This window comes from Stegodyphus dumicola, chromosome 1 (genome assembly GCF_044657685.1).
Source record: "Stegodyphus dumicola isolate Sdum_Otavi_A_Nest chromosome 1, ASM4465768v1".
NCBI lineage: Eukaryota > Metazoa > Arthropoda > Arachnida > Araneae > Eresidae > Stegodyphus > Stegodyphus dumicola.
The window spans coordinates 105,770,066-105,791,620 of NC_140768.1; the positions used below are offsets into that span (position 1 = coordinate 105,770,066).

The 21,555-nt window shown below is 30.1% G+C and overlaps 1 protein-coding gene across 2 annotated transcripts in view; it reads left to right on the forward strand.

Annotated features, from left to right (window-relative positions):
* The window catches only part of LOC118189856 (ras-related protein Rab-35-like), a 33,950-nt gene extending 12,532 nt beyond the window's left edge, over positions 1–21,418 (forward strand). Inside the window, exons 3-7 of one of the 2 annotated variants that reach the window (XM_085818873.1) lie at positions 2,767–2,890; positions 6,530–6,654; positions 6,746–6,870; positions 11,853–11,982; positions 16,428–21,418. In XM_085818873.1, the coding sequence (XP_085674999.1) occupies positions 2,767–2,890; positions 6,530–6,654; positions 6,746–6,870; positions 11,853–11,981 (503 nt within the window). In that variant the 3' untranslated portion in view covers position 11,982; positions 16,428–21,418. Of the gene's footprint in view, positions 1–2,766; positions 2,891–6,529; positions 6,655–6,745; positions 6,871–11,852; positions 11,983–15,700 lie in introns of both variants that reach the window. The other variant, XM_085818868.1, reaches the window with a different exon arrangement.
* Positions 21,419–21,555: the final 137 nt, after the last annotated feature.

The following is a 21,555-nucleotide window of genomic DNA, read 5'->3' on the forward strand; positions in this document are numbered from 1 at the left end:
GGTATGCCTAGAAATATGTCTATTTGAAAGTGATGGTAAATATTTTATAGGTTATAATAATTAAAAAAAAAAAAAAAATTCATCAAATTTTTAAAGAATATAAATTTTAAAAATAAATCGGAAAATATTTTCCAGAAGCAATCAAGTAGGTTTAATAAAAAAAGAGATATTATTAAATATGTACCAAATTCAATTAATATTGAGGAGCTAAAATTTTGAGAGTTAATTTTTTAAAAACAACTCTTGCGATTTTTACGAAACTTGGTAAATAAAAAAAAAACTTGGTTTAATAACCAAGTTTAAACTGGTTAAATTAAGCTTGGTTTAGTAAAAAAAAAAAAAAAAAAAAAAAAAAAAAGATATTAATAAATATATACCAAATTAAATTAACATTGAGGAGCTAAAATTTCAGAGTTAATTTTTTAAAAACAAATCATGCGATTTTTACAAAACTTGGCATAGTTTGACTCGTAGAATCGAAATATTGAAAAAATATGTTTGTCATTTGAGAAAAGGTCTGATTTTATGTCGGAATACCTATGTTAGAATAATCCTGTGTATAAATCTAACATACTATGTAAGTCAATCGTACTTTCGAAACATAAAAAACATAGTCAGACGACAAAACCATTAAATTTCATCAGTCAGTTCAGTAGAGTGGGACATACAGAATTCCCCCCCCCCCACACCGTGTACACATTTATATTACTGGTTAATAAAATTAACCTCTATGAAGGAAGAATCCAGCACATCAGAACTTTTTGCGTACTATTCCGTTTTGAGGACCGTCAAAAAATTGCAGTGAAACTGGATGCGCAGAAGTGCCAAATCTAGCAATTGCGCCCATTTAACAGCATGCCAAATCTAGCATACCCGCTGATTTCAAATTGCGTAAGTTTATATAGTTCTATGTTTCTGAAGACGTCACTGAAATACTAGTTTAATTTTTAAATCCTTTTTTTGATATCCTATGGATTTCATAATTTGGGAATTGCTCATGACAAAATGTCTGCAATAGAATTTTGGGTAAAGTGCAGAATCACCCACTACTTGACGTGTTTTAAGAATTGCACAAACTTGGTATCCGTGTACATATCGATCTATTTTCACTTTAAAAAAAAATTTCCCAAAATTGCACAAAAATGGCACTGTGTACACCCTTGACTTTATCTATGTACACATCAACCTATTTTCACTTAAAAGGTAAAAGAAAAATGCAATTGTTTTTACCCTTGTAAAAAGCGGCATACAAATAAGTGGGTGATTCTGCACTTTACCGAGAATTTTTTCAAAGAAAAGGCATCATTCATTATAGAAAATTATGTTTGAACAACCAACGAGATGAAATTATGCTTCAGCGAAAACTCGGTAGTGAAATAGCGATGCAGGCATCCATTCTGTTATGTTTAGCAATTTTTATATAAATTATGATAATGATCTGAAATAGATATTTACTCTTATGCTTTCATTCGGTCATCTTTAGCCTTTTTTATATAAATTATAATAGAGTATTACAGTCAAAAGTCGTTAATTCGGACACCCATAATCCGGAATGATCTATAATCCGGACCTCAAACTAATTGGCACATGCGCACAGCCGTTTTACGCGTGCGCGTAAGACCTTGACTACTGCGCATATGTGTGTGCGCAAGTGCAGAATACGTTTTCGCCTGCGCGTTTAATGTATAACGGACGGTGTAAGCTAAAATTATCTAATTATCTATTTCAGTTAATGTTAATGATTGCATTGTTCCTTAATCTTTGAATTGGATCCCGCTTATTATTTTTTGCAGACTGTAAGAGCAATTTTATAAAAGTAAACTTGAACTTTCGATTATGTCAAAAAGAATTTCTGATGCTGGAACTTCCAAAGGATCTACAAAACGAAAGTATGGTTCGATGTCCAACAAACAAAAAGTGGAATTGCTGAAAAAAATGGATAAAGACATGAAGAATGTGACAGAGAGGTTAGTGAAAACGAAAAAATTTCGATTGACAAGTTAGTCGGTATTCTCGGCACAGCAATTAACGGGACTTGAACAGGGGAACTTTGTAACTGAACAAGAAATTATGTCTGTTTATAGAATTAAAGAGAAAGTATTATCACATAAAACGAAGCAACTTAAACAACTTACATTGAAAGAAATGTTTAATAAATAAACAAATAAATATTAAGCTTTTTTTTTTTTTTTTTGTAAATTTTGATACCCTTTAGATCATAATTGTTCTTTATTTCATAAATTGCGGTTTCATATTTTTAATTTTAGAATTTCTGCATGCCATCTTACGAGATTTAAACTGATGATCTATAATCTGGAAAAATCGATAATCCGGAATCGCCGAAGTCCCGACGAGTCCGGATTAACTTTTGACTGTATATGAAATTAACCTTTCATCTAAATTAAAACATCAATCTTAGATAGTAATTTACTATTATACTTACTTTCTTGTATTAGGGTTGCTGCAATTATTTTTAGCAGCTCTGGCATTAACAATAGTTTGGTGATTTTTTACGGCCCTCAATACTTTATGAAACTGATCAAAGTTTGCAACATCTAAACATTATCCAATGTTCTTGAAATTTGGTATATGTATCTTTTACATCACTGAGATTTCGGGAGTAAGCGAAGTCTGCAAAAATTTTGCATTTCATTTTCTGCGCCTTACAAAATATCCTAATGTGCATGTGCAATAAACAAGTAATAATTTTGTTCTGTGAAATTTAACAAGATTAATATGTATCCTTATATGTGTATTTCGTTTTAGGTAATTATATTACAACAATAGGAGTCGACTTCAAAATTAGGACTGTCGAAGTAGATGGTGAAAGAGTGAAACTGCAGATATGGGATACTGCTGGTCAAGAAAGATTTAGGACAATTACCTCAACGTATGATTAACAAATCATGCTTTTTAATATTTGAAAAAAAGAAAAACTTTAAATGCAAAATAAATAATTAAAGTAATGTATCACTGCTGTGTAAAAGCAAATTTATACCGTGAAACTTGTTGCATTGACATAGCTGCCAGCACTCCTTGTTCTTCATCGCACTTCCCGGTCTTCTGGTAAATCACAGAATTGACCAATTCTTTTAGGCTATACTAAGGAAAATGCTTTCCAACAATAAATTGTTTAGTTCGGGGGCGAGTAACCTTTTTAATCAATGGGCCAATTTAAATTAAAAAATTTTTTCGCAGGCCGCACATAAAGTAACACTTATTAATGATTTACAAAACATTATTAATAATAAACATTAGAATAAAAAATATAAAATTTTAAAAAAAGTAAAGATTTCATATAAAAATTTTAATGCAAAATAAACAAGAAAAGAATAGAAAAGCGAATTTACTTTATTAATTTTTAATGAGAAATTTGACACTGTTTTTTCGATACAAGCTGATCAATATCAGCTGTAATTGATGAGGTAGCTACACGTACGCAGTTTTCTAATCATGCATCACTCAGTTTTGGTCAGTGGTCATTGTTGATTAATTTCATGGTTGAAAATAATTGTTCGCAAACATACGCATTTCCGAAGAGACATTATTTGCTTTGCATTTTTTGTCAGAAGTGGAAATTTCTCAGGGCTCACATTAGATTTATAAAAATTTTTTATGTTTATTGAGCAAAATATATTTTTAAAATCGGTATTATTCTATATGTCAATCACTTCCATTTGAAAGTCTTCGGGAGCTGTATCCACATCAATATTAAATGGCGAGGAAAATATTTTCATGGAAACCGCTGTCTTCTCAGCTTTGAACATATGGAATTGTAATTGAAATTCGTTGATTAAAATGTCTATATATTGTGCGTATTTTTGAGAAGTAGTAACATTTTTTTTTTCTAAATGTGGCAAATGAGACACATTATTCTGAAAAGATGCTCTTTCCTGAGGTGAAAGATGCTGAATTTTATCATACAAATTATGAATAAACTGTCCTTTGCCTTGAAGTTCCATATTAAGATCATTGAGATGCTGAGTCATGTCGATAAGAAACCCAAAATCGCACATCCTTTCTTTATTACCAAAATGAGGAAAGGGATATCCCTTCATATCCAAGAACAATTGTATTTCGCTTTATAAGTTGTATACTCTTTTTAGCATTGCACCTCTACTAAGCCAGCGTACTTCGGTATTAAAAACCACGTCGCCATATTCAGTTTCTAAGTCTTTTAAAGTCGTGAATTTAAAGAATTCCCGGTGATTTATTGTGCGCGACTTTATAAACTTGATTAGTTTAATTATTGGTGCTGTGACATTTTGCAAACTCAATCTTTTCTCACACAAATTTTCCTGGCGAATTATGCAGTGGTTAACAAATATTTCCCTTCCTGTGACCTTAATATCTTGAAATAGCTTTCCTGATACTCCTATTTCTAATGTTTGACATTGCTCATTCACCATCTGTCGATATACCAATAATCTTTTCTAATGAAATTGAAAATTTTTCCAACAAAGACTTTAGTTCATTGTACAGGTCTTTGCCAGTTGTGGTCCCTTGCATTGGAATCAGTGAACACAATTCTTCGATAATATTAAATTTGGTGTCAATACCAAGTAAAAATATAGCCAGTTGTGTTGTATTGCTAATATCGCAACTCTCATCAAGTTCCAAAGAACAGTATTCGAATTTTGCAATGCATTCACGAAGCGTTGTTGCTATGTTTTCGGACAAGTCTTCAGTTCTCCTTGCAATGGTGAATCTTGATAAACTAATGTTTGAAATGATATTTATTTTATCTGGAAATTCTATTTCTGCAACAGCAGTCATACATTCTTTTATCATCTCTCCATCCGCAAAGAGTTTCATTTTTTTTTGCCAGTAGTTGACTGACAACAAAACTAGCCTTTACTGCCGTATTTGATAAAATAGTTTGATTTTTAAAAATAGCCTGTTGTTTTTCCAAGTTTTTCTCCATTTGATTAAGCTTATCTATCCGGAGTTGTCCTGTTAAGTTTTTATATTGTTGTTTATGTTTTGTATCGTAATGCCTTTTTATGTATATTCTTTTAATGTCGACACAGTCTCTGAGCATAATATGCATACAGCTTTATCTTTGACGAAAGTGAAAAAATAATCAAATTTCCACTTTTCTTCGAAATGCCTGTGCTCATCTGCAACCTTCCATTTTTTTTTCTTTACTTTTCCAACATGCTATTATAGATTAAAATTGTGAAAATAAAAAAAAAATTGTAGGAAAACTTAATTTTGAATAAAAAAACTCTAATATTACCTTTGCTACCGCTGCATTGTTTTTGTTGTTTGCAATGTTCAAAAAGCAAGAATCTACTTTCGCATTACAACATCTTTATTTCTTCTCTCTAGCACACGGCTTCTACTTTTTAAGAATGTAACTACTCTGTTTACATATGATGGGGAATTCCTGGCTTAGAAGCAAAAGTAATAGTAGCTATTAGCATTTTCGTTTTCCATCAATAGGTGTCACTACCTGAAAATGGCTTGGCAACACGAATGCGGCTATATAGTAATAGTAGCTATTAGCATTTTCGTTTTCCATCAATAGGTGTCACTACCTGAAAATGGCTTGGCAACACGAATGCGGCTATATAGCCTACACCTTTTTGACAATAATATTGCACTCACACCTTTCAAGAAACACATCAATTGCTAAAATTGCTAGTTAGCAGCTTACCAGTCTGATTGACTGTGTGACAGAAGCAAACACAAACAAGCACAGACGCGGCACTTTCGTATTGCATGTTTGAACAAGTCACCGACAAGTGAGTAACTCGTCACAAAAAATTGTTTCGTTTAGTGTGTACTACTGTTTTATTATAATTATTTTTATAACAATATATTGATGGGAGAAAGTCGATAAAATAAATTCAATTTTAGAAATACTTGGCGGGCCGCATAAAAATGTTTAACAGCTGTGTGTTGCTCACACTGGTTTAGTTAATGAAATCTAAATTGTGCAAATTCCATTCCATTGGTTTTCACTATAGTTTTTCGTATTAAATTTTTATATATTATTTATTTATTTATTTATTTTTCTATCTGAATCATATTAGTCCAGTCTAGGCATTCAAAAAATATTTTATGAAAATTCAACCAATATTCTATTTAATTTTTTTTTACATTATTATGTAGTAATTATTGAGTTTATTTACACAATATTGTGTGCATTAATTATTAGTTTGATTTTCATCATCTTTTAAAGTACTTTGATAAATAAAAGCATTCCTTCTGCATTTGAAATTTTTTCAATAAATAAATATAAGAAAAATGTAAAGTAAAATTAGCCAGACAACAAGAAATTTACAATATCTAATTAACTATTGATATGTTTTATATCAGAATCATAATATTAGTAGTTTGATAACTTGAATTGGGCATCATAAAGTGAATTTTGTTCAAAATTTTGGTGGTGACGTGTACTGCATAAACCTTCCAGAAAATTATGGTTTTCCATATTTTGAATTTGGTAACTATGATATGAATATTTAGAAATTTTTGTGATTCTCATTTAAGAATGTCTGGAATGTTTAATTTATTTATATAGGTATTATAGAGGGACTCATGGTGTGATAGTGGTTTATGATGTAACGAATGGTGAATCTTTTGGAAATGTAAAAAGGTGGCTACATGAAATAGATCAAAATTGTGAAGTGGTGAATAGAATATTAGGTATCGTAAAATATATTTTTCTGAGAAATATTTCAGGATGATTTTTTGTGGTATAGAACATGAAAGTATTTTTTTTTTTTCTAATTATTAGTTGGCAATAAAAATGATGATCCAGATAGAAAAATTGTTTTAACAGAAGATGCTCAACGATTCGCCGACCAAATGGGTATACAGCTATTTGAAACTAGTGCTAAAGAAAATATCAATGTTGAAGAAGTAAGTTAAGCACGTATGTATTATAAAATGTAGACAGTTAAGATATTGCTTGCTGTTTATACATGCAGTTTTGGCTAAATTAATTGCCATTAATCATTTTCTTTTATTTATAAATCAACTGTAACTGTTTTGTATGTGAATTAAATTTATAACTGTAGGATTCTTATTTATTGTTTTAGCAATAAATGCCTAATATACACTTTCAAAGAGGAACATATGAGTTTATATTACAAACTTTTATTATTAAATAAAAATATTATTAACTGTATATGCAAGTTAAGATTTTAAAATTGTTCATGAACTTTTGTATATGCATATTATGTTAAGTCTTATCTAGGTACTTTCTTATTATTAAGATACCTATTTTATAAACACCACCAGGATTATCAATAAATCACTAATGCAAACAATCTTCAAATGGTCGGCAGTCCTAGTAAGGCCAATTGACAAATAAGGTTATGCTTTTCACTGATTGAGTTTGGTGATGTCATTTCATGTAGAGAAGTAGGGGAAATGATGACGCAGCTTTTCGAACAGGCTATTGATGACAAAAGATTACTTGCCAAGAAGAACAAACTATATAGTAGAGTAAGTTGGAGTCCTAAAGGCGATCATTTATGGTTTGCTTATGATGGAAACGCCGCGGCGCACAATGAATTTAAAGTTGATCTGTCAGCACTATCCTTATCTTCAGAGCAGATGTTTTTATTTTATTTGGCTTATAATTCCTTACTAAATGTAGTATTTCATCAGGATGTATTCCATCTTTGATATGATTTAAATCAAATTCCTCGTCATTATAATTCGCTTCCGATAGGGAAGAATGTGACACAGAGGTTATTGAAAACGAAAAAATTTCGATTGACAAATTGACAAATTAGTTGGTATTCTCGACACAGCAATTATAGGACTTGAATAGCAGACCTTTGTAACTGAACAAGAAATTATGTCTGTTTATAGAATTAAAGAGAAAGTATTATCACATAAAACGAAGCAACTTAAACAACTTACATTGAAAGAAATGTTTAATAAAGTAAACAAATAAATATTAAGTTTTTTTTTTTTTTTTTTTTTTTTTTTTTTTTGTAAATTTTGATACCCTTTAGATCATAATTGTTCTTTATTTCATAAATTACGGTTTCATATTTTTAATTTTATAATTTCTGCAGGCCATCTTACCAGATTTAAACTGATGATCTATAATCCGCAAAAATCGCTAATCCGGAGTCGCCGAAGTCCTGACAAGTCCGGATTAATGACTTTTGACTGTAATTTGTTTACTGTTGGGCAGATGAACTGACATTAAGTTGTAGGAGAAGCAACCAGGCTTTGTGCAGGGGCGTAGCGAGAGTTTCCAGCGCTCGGAGACAACAGAAGAATTTGCACCCCTTTCTGTTTGCCAAGAATGGAAAACATTTCATTAAAAAATTTCGTAGCATCAATTTGGCGCCCCCTGGATGCTGCACCCAGGAACAGATGTCCCCCCTTGCTCCACCCTAGCTACGCCACTGGCTTTATGAAAATACAACTATTAATTGAAACAGTTTTATGGGAAGCATTTGTTTTTCCTGTATCTAATCTAATAACTAAATAACCAAGTAAGTTGCCCTGAGAAAATTTGTAGACATAAATGAAAATCTGTTTGTACAGGGAAAAATCAAAGCCGTCAGGATTCTTCCATGATACTGGATATTTGGCAGGTTATGCTAAAAAAACTGGTGAATCTTTCCTCGCTCAGGTTCTGAATACAAATATTATTGTACATGGTGAAAATTGTTGATTGCTTTAAAAAAAAAAGTGATTGACAAGTTATTTGGACTGTTGGTGAGCATATAGAGCAGAGTAACTGGAAGGAACTGGTTAGAGAAATTTTACTGTGAACAACAGTAAATGTAATTTCATTTCTTCCAACAACAGCTGCCTACACCCAGAATTTTGAAAGAGTATAGAATTTTGCTGAGTAGCAGAATAAAAAAAAAAAAAAAAAAAAAAAAAAAAAAAAAAAATGAAGTCTGGTTCACCATTATCATATGTTGTACCATACAGAGTTTAAGTGATGAATGATCTTGAGTTAAGAAAATGCTCCTGATGTCTTATTGAAAGCAGTCATGGAAACATGGCAGGCATAAAGTATATTTGAGAAATAGACATAAAATTAGCAATAATCCTATAATGTTCACTTTTTTCAAACATGAAGGTATTAATAAACTTACATTACATAGCTTTACATTTCACATTTATTAGACATCTGGAAACTGTTAGGCATTTACAAAATGAAGGCTGTGGTAATAAAGATGTACCCCGATTTAATTTCAATTTATAAATATTTAATGTTTTTAACAAGTTAAAGGTATGTGGCAGGTTTTTTTTTATCAATCACATTTGTTTGCTTTTTATTTTCATGTTTCATTATGATGAATCTTGCATATTTGAAAACTTTCTTGTCTATTATAAAGTGTCCCACGTCTCTGTCATTTATGAAGTTTAAATATTCTTGATCTATTATTAAAATTAACATCTCATGAATTTTTTCCTTTCTCCCATAATATTACAGTGTTTCTTATTACATTAATAGTTTTTGCAGTACTCAAAATTTTTTCACTGATATGTTATGTGTCCAGAAAGTTAGAATACTTTGTAGACATTATTTCTGTAGAAAGTAAGAATACTTTGTACCCGAGACATCTCTACTGCTGAGAGATGTCTCGGGTTGAGTGGCTTTATTACCACCTACTTTGATCCTGTTATTTTCTTATGTCTGATTAGCAGTTCTGTGCCTGTGCTATTTCGACAAGATTTGTTTGAAGTGTAAATGATAGTCTTAAGTTCCTTCATAAATGAGGGTGTGAGTATGAACTGAAAGAAATGTTACTGGATAGTACTGTGGATTCTCAAGAAGTAGCATATAATCAATCATCTTCAACAACCAAAAAAAGTGGTACTGCTTTTGTTTAGGATGCCGTTTGCCAAATTTAATATTTGCAATGCTAAATTTGTACAATTCTCTGATGTTTTCTAAGTAAAAACAGATTCCTCTGTACACAAACAAGGAAGGAAAACACCATCACTCTCCCTATGTAATATGTTTTTGTGTAATTGCACAAATTTAGCAGTGCAGACAGCCTTAGCATTGCACTCATTAAATCTGTTTTCTATTTTTGTATTTATATTTAATTTTTCTTTTTAAATTTATTTTTGAATTAATATAATAATTATTCCTTTTACCAAGCTTTATGTATCACTAGGGTTGTTGCAATCCGTATAGTTAGATTTAATGCTAACATTTATGTTTGGGGTTAAGAGGTGCTCTGTTAACAGAAAAGTATCAGAAAGGCCTTTTTATCTGAAGTAATCTTTTTTAGAAAATCACATAAAATTTTCTTTCAAATCTTGATTTATAGACCGAAGAATATGGTGTAGAAGACTGTATACAGGCTGGGCTCCAAAATATTAATAGGAGATCACGTAATCAAAAAGGTACTCGGATTCCTCCTGGACTGCATTTTCTATGGATTCTATCTCTTTTCCGCATTATCTTTTCTTCTTTTTTTTGGTGGGGGGATGAAAATTAGGTTTTTCACCACACATTTGAAACTAAGCAAGATTCCCTTCAAAGGTGCTGTGTATCCCAAAGCAATATAAATTTATAACTTTTTTAACAGAAATTCAAGTTTGACCAACACAGTCATAAATTTGCTTTTTTGAGAGAGTTTTTTTTCCCCGCCATATATCTTTTGGAATAACTGTTAAAGCTGATACATAATGTGAAACTTCTCAATTAGATTATCCACCATATATTCCGAATATAGTACTTAGCAGTTTTTGGCTTCTCTTTTATCTGAAGGAGAATCTCGGCAACACTTTAAAAATGATGACTAATTGAAAAAAGTTGTGATATGTTTCAAATAGCGAGTAAGAGAGGTTCATGAAACAGAAATATAAAATCTGGTTTTTAGACCTTGTAAAGTAGCAAGGGTGCTTGTTTGAACAGCTACTGCATAAGCCTTTGCAACATTTGAAATGTACACATTACATGTTAGATAATTAACCACTTCTCACTCTCTGTCAGAAATAAGGTATATATGTAGAAAGAGAGAATTACAATTTCTCCTGCAATGTTGGCTTATTGCATACATGTAAGAATGAGCAGTAAGCTTATTTTACAAAAAGATACCTCTGTAATGTTGACCTTTTTGAAACATGCTGGTATTAATAAACTTACATTACATAGCTTTACATTTCACATTTATTAGACATCTGGAAACTGTTAGCTATAACTTAATATTTCACCTTTGTAGAGTATATTTTAAAATAAGAAATGGCATGGGAAGGATATTTTTTGGCATATTTTAAAACATGGATATTAGAGTAATATAACTTAGAAGCTGTTTTATATACTTTTAATAATAAGATTTTTAAAGTTTAATAATTTGTAGTAAAACTTTATGAAGGAAAACATTTAGCAAAGGCAACACAATCTATCCATAAAAAAAGTAGATGTTTACTTATGAATTCAATTGCAAAAAGAAACCAAAACCACTAGACTGTTCTTACAGTCATATGATGCTGTCTAGAAACAGAAAAAGTAAACTAAAATAAATAATATGACATAGTCAAAAACTAAAACTTTGGGCTGTTCATATGATGTATGGGGAAAACTGTTGAGTGGTTAAATTTGCTGGTTTTGACGACTAAGTGTAGTGGATATTTTAACTAGAAGGTACTGTAATATAAGACATATTTGAAAAATATTATTATCTAATCAAACTTTGTCAAAGTTTTATCCAATAAAAGTTTCCATTTGGTTGTTGGCCTTTGTATTACTTTCTAGATACTTTTTGTATATTGAAACTGGAACAATTAAAAATAATGCATTTGCTTCTAAATTCAAAGTGAAACAAATATTTGCTTACTACATTTAGCTTTTGTATTCAGTTTATTTGTGTAATCGTTATTTCTTTTTTATTGTTTCAAACTTTCAGATGTTTAATGCTATTACAAGAATGGTATTAAAAAGTAAGAAAGACCAAAAAGAGAGGCAACAACAGTCTCACGAAAACACAGTTAAATTACAAAAAGCCTCACAGAGAGGGAAGAAGAAGTGTTGCTAGTGTAAGTTATATTATTTTAAATAATTTATCAATGTTTAACATGTAATTAGAGACTACAAAATGTAGTATGATAAAAATTTGTCTCTATGTAGTCACTTCAAGTAGATTAAATTAATCAGGCTGTGATACTTGCTTTTGGTTATATTCCGTGATAGTTGTCTTTTGGTTAAGGATAAATGATTTGTATGCTTATGTGTACTGATATAGTTAAACTTTCATTAATAAACAGTGTCTCGATTAACAAACAGTTCCTTAATTCATTCCCTAAAAGAAAAGAGACCAGTGTGTTTCTTTTTAGCAGATGCTGCCTTATAATGTACAAAAGACTCGGTCTGCTAACAGAAGTTAGTGTTATTGACAATATTATGAAACTGACGATTAAAAAATCAGCTACTTCATAACATTATCTATCATATGAACTACATGCAGAAGTAGCTTTAAGTGTCAAATTGCACTATTATCAAATGTGGTAAGTCGTCTTTTAGATATTAGAGAAATATTAATTGTGCACCATAAGAGAAATATCAAGAAAAGGGGCAAAAAATATTAATCTGAATGTTTGCGGTTTCTAATCTAATATCTAACTTTCTTTACAAAAACTAAATGTTTTTTGATGATAAGAGTTACAGGAAACCAAACTGAAAGTATTATGACTATATTGTTGCATCATGTTTCTCCATTATTAGTTCTAAATTGCACTGTTTGATGACAGTTTTTATTAGTCCTAGGGGAGGGAATTCAAATACTGAACTTTCTTTTGCAAAATGAACAGTTTATTCCAGACTTTAAAATTTCTTATTTGTAAAAAGTGTGTTAATTCATTTATTTATACAGTACAAAGTACGAAACCCAGACCACCATTATCCAGAATGATCTAAAATCCGGACCTCAAAGCCACAAACTTTTTTTTTTTTCTTTTGGTACGCTTTACACATGCACATTTGATTTTTCCTTTCACATTAAAACGTGGAGATTTTCACTTAAAAATTCCAATTCTTAATTTCACTTAGGCGTTAAATGAAATACCTCGTTATGAAAAAAAAATCATGTAAGCATAAATTTGTGAGATTAATAATTTGGCTCCATAGCTGAGTGTTTGCTTGGCATACATCTCAAACTGAAACATTCACCTATTTTATATCCAAATTGTACGTCTGTCATTCAGCCTATGGATATCGGAATAGCGTGTGCACTGAAATGCAAATATAAAGTAGCATTTTTAAAATCTATGTTAAATTTCTTGAACAATGGCAAGACTATTCAAGAATTTTTGAAATATTTTAGCATAAAATCTGCTGTGTGGAGCATCGCAAGATCGTGAGAGAACGCTAAAACATGCTTGGTATAATTTATTGCCACCTACCATATTTCATGGTGAGGGTAATGAAGATGACAGCCACGAATTTGAAGGTTTTTGGATATCGCAAACTAAAGGTGAAATTTTCCAGTTAATGGATTTTGTAAGGAAGTAATAAATGAAGATAATATAACAGAATTTTTTCATTGCAATGACAATCCCCAATCATCAATCAATTAACGGATGGCAAAATCTGTAGTATGGTTCTAGATCCAAAAAAATACCGCAACCGATAGTGAAGAAAGGTGACAGAGAGGTTATTGAAAATGAAAAAATTTTAATTGACAAGTTTGTCTGTATTCTTGACATAGCAATTACAGGACTTGAACAGTGGAACTTTGTAACTGAACAAGAAATTATATCTGTTTATAGAATTAAAGGGAAAGTATTAGCACAAAAAACGAAACAACTTACATTGAAAGAAATGTTCAATAAAGTAAACAAAGTAAAAAAAAGTAAGTAAATGAAGTAAAGAAATGTTTAATAAAATAAATATTAAGCTTTTTTCTTTCATAAATTTTGATACCCTTTAGATCATAATTGCTCTTTATTTCATAAATTACGATTTCATATTTTTAATTGTATAATTTCTGCATGCCATTTTACCAGATTTAAAATTGATGATGTAGTATCCAGAAAAATCCCAAATCCAGAATCCAAGTTTTGATGAGACCGGATTTTGGACTGTGTACTGTATTTGATTTGATATTCGCTTTTCCCCCAAAGTTAGGGGGGGGAATTGAATTTTAATGCAAATCCTGTTTTACAAAAGTTTGAAATTGCAAATACATTTTTTTTGGAAGGGGGGTGGAATTGACTAGTGAAAAATTACATCGAGTGGCATTTTATGGCTATTTTGTTAAGAGAAAGATGTTAGACAATAAGTAAGCCACTCTTGTGTTCTTTAACAAGTATAAATTATTAAAATATAGTATTTTTATGAATATACTGCAACTATGTTTAATAATTTTTATTTTATAATGAAAATAGAATTAATATTAGCCCAAAGGGCGTTAGCCGAAAGGGCTATTAATTTCATTTTGTCATTTTGCATTGAAAACTTTAAATGTCGGTTCACTTTTCAAATTGCTGCCACCAAATATTAGAGCCCTGTATTGTATTTAAAAAAATTAAATAATGAAGAATCTGCATAAATGTATGTATGTTTCTCGCATTGTAATAAAACAACGGTACCTAGAGCCGTCCAATTTTGAATAATGTATGTTTCCACCCGAATGTGGGCATCTGGAAGCCCAAATTTGAAATTTGTTTTATTTATTTCATATTTTGTAAAACTTTAACAAATTTTTGATTAACAAACTGAACAACTTAAAAGTGAGCAATGGCAACACTCTACGGGGGGGGGGGGGAGGGGGGGAGGACCTTTTTATCTCCAGTGCACGAGACTGTGTATTGGAAGTTCTAAAGATATTCTCATTTTAAAATTATTTTGCGATATTGCTGTTGAACTGAATTTTATGGTTTAAGTGCGAAAAACATGATGTTTAATAAATAAAGGTAACAAACAAAACGTTAAAAAAGCCCCTTTGGATGTAATGTAAAATCTGAAAACTTTCAGACTTTTTAAGATTAAAATTATGCAGTTATGTTATTCTGTGCTGTATTTAGCTGCAAGATTATTGGAAACAAAAGCAGTACTTTGAAACACTTTTTAAATATATTTATTTGATTTGACGCATTTACGTTTGAAGTATATTTCATAGGTAAATGGTTATATGGGTTTTTTTCTAGAGCTAACACTTTTGAATGTACATAGTTCTCCACCCAAACATGTGTACCCTGAAGCCCAAATTTTTAATTTGTTTTATACTTTTGTTTTGTGTGAACTTAGTTAAATGCTGATTAATAAACTTAGCAATTTAAAAGCAATCTGTTATCATTTGGCAAAATGTAAAATATTTGTCTTTCAAATTTAATCAACAAACTTGGCAGTTTGGAAGAAAGTGGTGCCACTGCCCTGTATGAAATATATCTATCTTCCGTGCCTCAATGTGTTGCTATCTGGCAAAGGTTAAGGTATTTAATTTTGCTCTCGAATTTAATGTCTGTTATTTATAGATGAACTGAATATTTAAAAGCAATAAGTGCAATTCTTTATGTCTGTTAGTTACCACTCTACTCTCCATCGAGATGACAGCCAACCTATTATAGACCAACAATCTAACTAGTCGTTATATAGACTAAATGGGTTAAGTCATCGTAATGGCAAGTCTTAGTAATAAAAAGGTTACATGAGAATTACCATTTTGTCACATGCCATGTTGCATTTTTAGTGTTTCGTATGATGCAAGTTATATTGATATTTAACAGCAGAATCTGAAACTGTATTTTTCCTGTATAGGTTAACTGGGATTTTGAAATCCAAAAAATGTTGCTGTGTATTTATAGCTCAAGTTTAGCAGCATTTCTGATCAGTCATCAGTTCATACGAGATAAGTGCCTGTGGTAACTTTGGTAAAGAAAGGCCACTGTTTGGTGCACCCATACTTGAGGCTTGTCACAGTTTGTGCTGTTTAAAAAATGGCACAAATGTCTGAAGACAGTCATTGTATTTCTTACTAAGATTTAGTTAAGCCAAAAGGAATCAATTACTAAATCTATCCAATTGTTAATTTATGAATTATTATGATGTATTATGTATGGAATTTGTAGCTTTTGCAATTAGAAGCCTGTGATAATATTTAAGAGTGTATGTACTTTAATCATATCAAGTGTTTTTTTTTTTTTTTAAATTTTCTTTATATTTTATATTACCATAATAATATATGTTATAATAATGTGTTAATTAAAATACAGTAATATTATGTAATTATGATTATATTTATTACTTCTTAGAAATTTCTTTTAATGAGAGAGTAGTTAACAGTATCTCGATTTGTTAAAGAAATTATTCATCAAAATTTTTTCATTCCTCTTTAATCAAGGCTTTAATGTATGAGATTATTGTTATTTACATTTCAGAAGATGATGAAACTATAGCAGAAATATTTACTGTTCATCTAAATTTTTAAGGAAAACATTCTGAGTTTAACATTGCATTTAAGAGTAATATTTTTTGGCTTTTATAGAAATGATTCCTTCCTAGCTTCACTAGCTTAAAATCGCCATCTAAAGTTTTTGGATACTTTAAACTGAAGTGCATTGAGTTGCATGTATGCTGTTTCGTTAAAATATGTGTGCATATCTGGAATCTGCAATGTTTGAAGCATTCAAGTCATTATGTTAGCAAACAAAGTAATTATATTTTGTATGCTGCTTTTAGAATTTGTATTGAATTTATAAATTTATTTAAAAATGTTAAAATTTTATAAGTGCAGTAAGACCGTATATCTGCAAATAGTAAAACAGTTTTATAGGATTGTACATTTGATAAAGTATTGATGTATTATTTAAATACAAGCAATGCAGTTGCAGTTTTATTATTTTCCACTGTTGAGGTCTTCCTGTTCTTGTAAAATATGTAACATATATTGTTGTAAAAGGATTTTGTATAATTTTGATATTTAGAAGTGTTCTGTATTTTTAATTTTGTTCTTGCATTTAAAGTCCTTGCTTTGAAAGACCAATATTTATAAGAGTTTATGAATTGTTTTTATGTTTCTGTAATAATGAATCTATGAAATAAAAGGGCATTTTTAATTAAAATACTATTTAAATTTTAATATCTGAAATTCTTTTTTTTTAATAATACTCTCCTTATTAAATACAGTAAGCCTCCATTAATCCAGATTAATTGGGAAGTGAGATTTGACCTACATTAATGGAATGTTCTCTTTCACACAGACACACACAGTATATATATATATAAGATAGGCAGTTTAATGTTTCAAATTATGCTTTTTGTGTTAATATTTTTTTATGTCAAAACATCTGTGTTGATTTAAAAAACATGGAATAAATACTGAAGAACAAAATTAGTGCTATTCAGTAATCAAATATTCAAATTGCATTTAATTTTAATACAATATTAATGGTTTAAAGGGGCTGTTTTTTTCCTCCCTCGAAAACAGATCCGTGATTTTATTTTTAATTTAGATTTGTGAAATTTAATGTTCTTAACATACTTTTAATTCATAGTTTGTTGAAAAGCCTAAATAAATTATTAAGCATAAATGCCATCTCTGGCAAACAAACTGGTTATTGTAAATTTGTATGGTTCATGTTATCCATTAAATCCATCTTCTTTTCACAAGATCATTCATTATAGAAAATGAGGTTCTCTTTCACCAGTTAGAATCAGTTTCGGACTTTTTTGCCCAAAGAGCTGTTAGTCTCGAAAAGGCATTTTGCATGGGGTCACTGTAAATGTCCGTTTCACTTTTCAAATTGTTGCCACTAAATATTATTGCCCTGTATTATATTTAAAGAAATGAAATAATGAAGAATCTGCATGAAGGTACGTAGGTTTCTCACATTTTGAAAAAACAATAGTGCCTAAAGCCATCAAATTCTGAATAACACAGTCCTCCACCCAAATATGGGCACCTGGAAGCCCACATTTGGAATTTCAAATTTGTTTTGTTGTCTATTTTATATTTTATAAAAATTTAACAAGTTCTTGAATAACAAACTCGATAATTTCAAAGTGAGCAATGGCAACACTGTACAGGGGAAAAAAAAATATCTCCAGTCTGTCTGTCGGAAAGTCTAAGGGTATGCTGTTTTTAAATATTTTTAGCCCAAATGCTCTCGAAACATGTATGTTTGTGTAAATGAAAAAAATGCCCTTTTAGGTGTAATATAATATCTGAAAGCTTTCAGATTTTTTAAAAAAGTTTTAATTTCTGCAGTTGCTCCTATCATACCCGGCACTTTATATTAAAATCACCTTTCCTTTTTTTTAAAGGATGTCAATAATAATCTCAATCTTTTAACTCTCTGGGCATAACAGGAATCCTTCAATGCCATGATTAAGCCCTTTTTTTATTCCAAAAGGACTGTTATTTTGTACGTTGATTCCCTTTTTTCCCAGTTTATCCAACCCAAATCTGATTCATCAGGAGCTGGCAAAAGTTTTCATATGTAGTCATTCTTTTATAGTAAATTTTACATCTGTAATCCTTGAAGGGTTAAAAAGTTATCAACTCTTCCTTGTGAACTCAGTTGGATCTAAGATTGATACTAGTGACTAATTTTTCCATTTGTCTTATGGTGTTATCATTCATTCTGTCTTGAATACTACCAAATGACAAATGCTGTTATTATGAAAGACCTTTGTTAGAATTTCCTTTATGTCATGATGATCCTTCGGCCAAGTTGGTGTGAAAGCAGTGTGTTTATGTAAAAAAAAAAAGTATCTTGTGGTAAACCATTCAGTTTGCAAGCTATTTTAAGATGGGAGAGTTTTTTTTAATATCTGTATTTCTAACTTTGCAATGGATTACTACTAAACTCAGTGGCGCTACAGCCCTAGTGGGCCAAGGACAGCAGTGCCTCGAAATCTGCTTTCTTGACCGTGGGCCTCGGGGTGCATAAGCATATGCCCTGAACAAGTGGTCAGCTTATCGCAGGACCTCCAGTGTTTAGTCCCAAGCAAATTTGGTACTCATTTTATCAACCCAAGGTAGGAAAGGCTGAGTTGACCTTGCCCAGCCCGGGGATCGAACCCCGAATTTGTGGTGCTGCTGCGCGATGCGCTAACCACTGCGCCACCGGGCCTCATTATGTACTATTACCTCCATAAAAAGATAATTTTTCTATTTTGTTATTCATTTATTCTTGAAAGTCTTGTTCACTTCTGAATGTCAGTCCTGCTTTTTTACTTTTTTATGAATGGCTTATAGCATTTTCATTCCAATTTTTAATGAACCATTGACTTAATAATATTAAATTATCTAAATTGTTGAAAAATCCTGGATTAGAAATATAATGGTTTCAAGTATTTTGCAAATTTTTCTGTATGCTTGTCTTATTTATATACATGGTATATCAACATTATGCTCATGGTAATCATTTAAATACAGTTTTCCACTGTACTTTTTTTTATCTTTTATAGTACATGTCTCTTCTGTCATGCTCCCTTTTGAAATTTCAGTGTTGCTAACTATTTCTTTTCCATTTCCTGATTATTAAAATGTGCAGGAATTTATTCGGAAACATTACCCCCCCCCAGTTTACTTCGCAACTTATTAAAGATAATTAAAATATGTTTCTATTCAACTTTTTTTATTTCTTTATAATTTATGTATTAACTCATATAAAACAAATGTATAAATGTAATAAGAGCAGCAGTATGTCTTAGTACAAAATCAAAAATAAAATTTAGCAGCGAGTTAGATTTGAAGCAATGCAATGTACATTCTGTGCAATTACATTAATTCATTTCTCTTTCTAAATCTTGTGCACATATGAAACTATGAATATAATTTTCACATTTGTGATCCAAATTAATTGTGAAGTGATTAAGTGAGAAATTTCTGTATGTGAATTTCAAGAACTTTAAATAACTTGCATATTTTTGATGAAATTTAAGCATTTGTATAATGACTGCAAACGTTTTTAGCTTTAAAACACTAGTCAAAAAGCAGAAGAGACTTTTTAGTGCAGTATATAGTATTTTACATTTTTTTTAAATGTAAATTTACATTTTTTTCATTAGTTTCAAGTCCATTAAATTTTAAATGGTTATAAAATATGAAATAACTCATTTATGTTTTGTTATATTTAGAATGTCAGAGCCAAAATAGATTTCTTATAAACTGTAAATAAAACTCTAAAATTGATTTAATCAGAGAATTGTGATTTAATGGTGCAGAAATTATATCAGATAAGAAACCGAGTTTTTATTTATCTCCTTTTGTTCCAATTTCATGTTGCATTTATTTGTTATTTTTTTGTAAGACTAAATTTGTTTAGTTGTATAAAATAAATATGACTTTGTATTCATCTTTCTGTTTTTCTTTTCTCAATGTTTAAAATTTAAGGAACTTTCTTTCTTTCTTAGTAAATACTTTCTATATTCTAATTGACTTTCAAGTAAATTTTAATTGCATTGCAATTATTTGCTGTGGATTTTAAAGAGTTTCAAGAGCAATTTGAATTGAAGTTTGTTGTAGCTATAATACTGCAGTGCTATCTGGATATTATTTTTGGTTGTAAGTAAAGTCATTATTTCTATTAAATGTTTTGAAATCTGGATACATTTAAATTAAAAACATTTATTTCTGTTTAAAAATCGAGTGTATAAACAAATTTTAAGGGGAAAAACATGAATATTACATGTATACCTATTTTACATTTTCTTATGTATATTAAGATTATAAATTTTTCAATGGGTAGATGGAAGTATTTACTCAACCAAGGCAAGTAAGTGGGTAACTCTATGATACCTCACTTAACACAGTCCCTTCCAAGATGATATTAATTTATGTGAATCACTTTCCTGTAGGTTATGGGAATAACTTCAATTTTTATCGTGATCTGGATTAGTCCAAAATTTCAAAACAACGGAGAAAGTCTCAAAGGATATTTAAAAAATTAACCGATCTTAGTTAACAGGGTTCATACAGTCCTTAAGAGGCCTTAGGTTTTTTGGTCCTTAAAAGTTCTTAATTTTGGCCAAAATCAGCTAAAAGTTCCATAATTTTAATCATCTGAAATTCTAATTGTTTGCTATGACTGCTATTTTGGAGGAATATATTTTGTGGATTCACTGACAAATATGTATTTGATGGATTATCATATGAATTTGTTCCTACTTGTAATATAAACGGTGCATTACTCAAGTTTCTGGGCAAGAAATGGAATAAAAGTATTTCAAAATTATTTCTTTTTTGCTAATAAAGAACTCATAAACAACTTTTTGCTTTAGGGGATGTGAATTCTTTTTGGCTCTAAATTTGGTGACTTTAATATCAATTTCTATGCATAATTTTTAATTTGGTGATTTGTGAAGTTTTCAACGATGTTTTCAAAACATTGTAACATTGATAAATTTAATTAAAATAATGATAAAACATTTTTATTTTCCCTGTAATATTATAAAGTGATTATACTTTCCATTTTGGCAACTTATTAATCATTATATTTTGAATGTGAAAAATAAAGCACAATTTTTACACTTGTTTTTGCAACTTTTTAAAAAATTCGGAGAATGTGTATCAATTTTTCTTATAAAATTTATTTTACACTTTTCGTTTCTGAATTTTTTTTTTCAAAAATCTTCTGGCTTTTTGCTGTTGCAGGATTAGTAGGAAT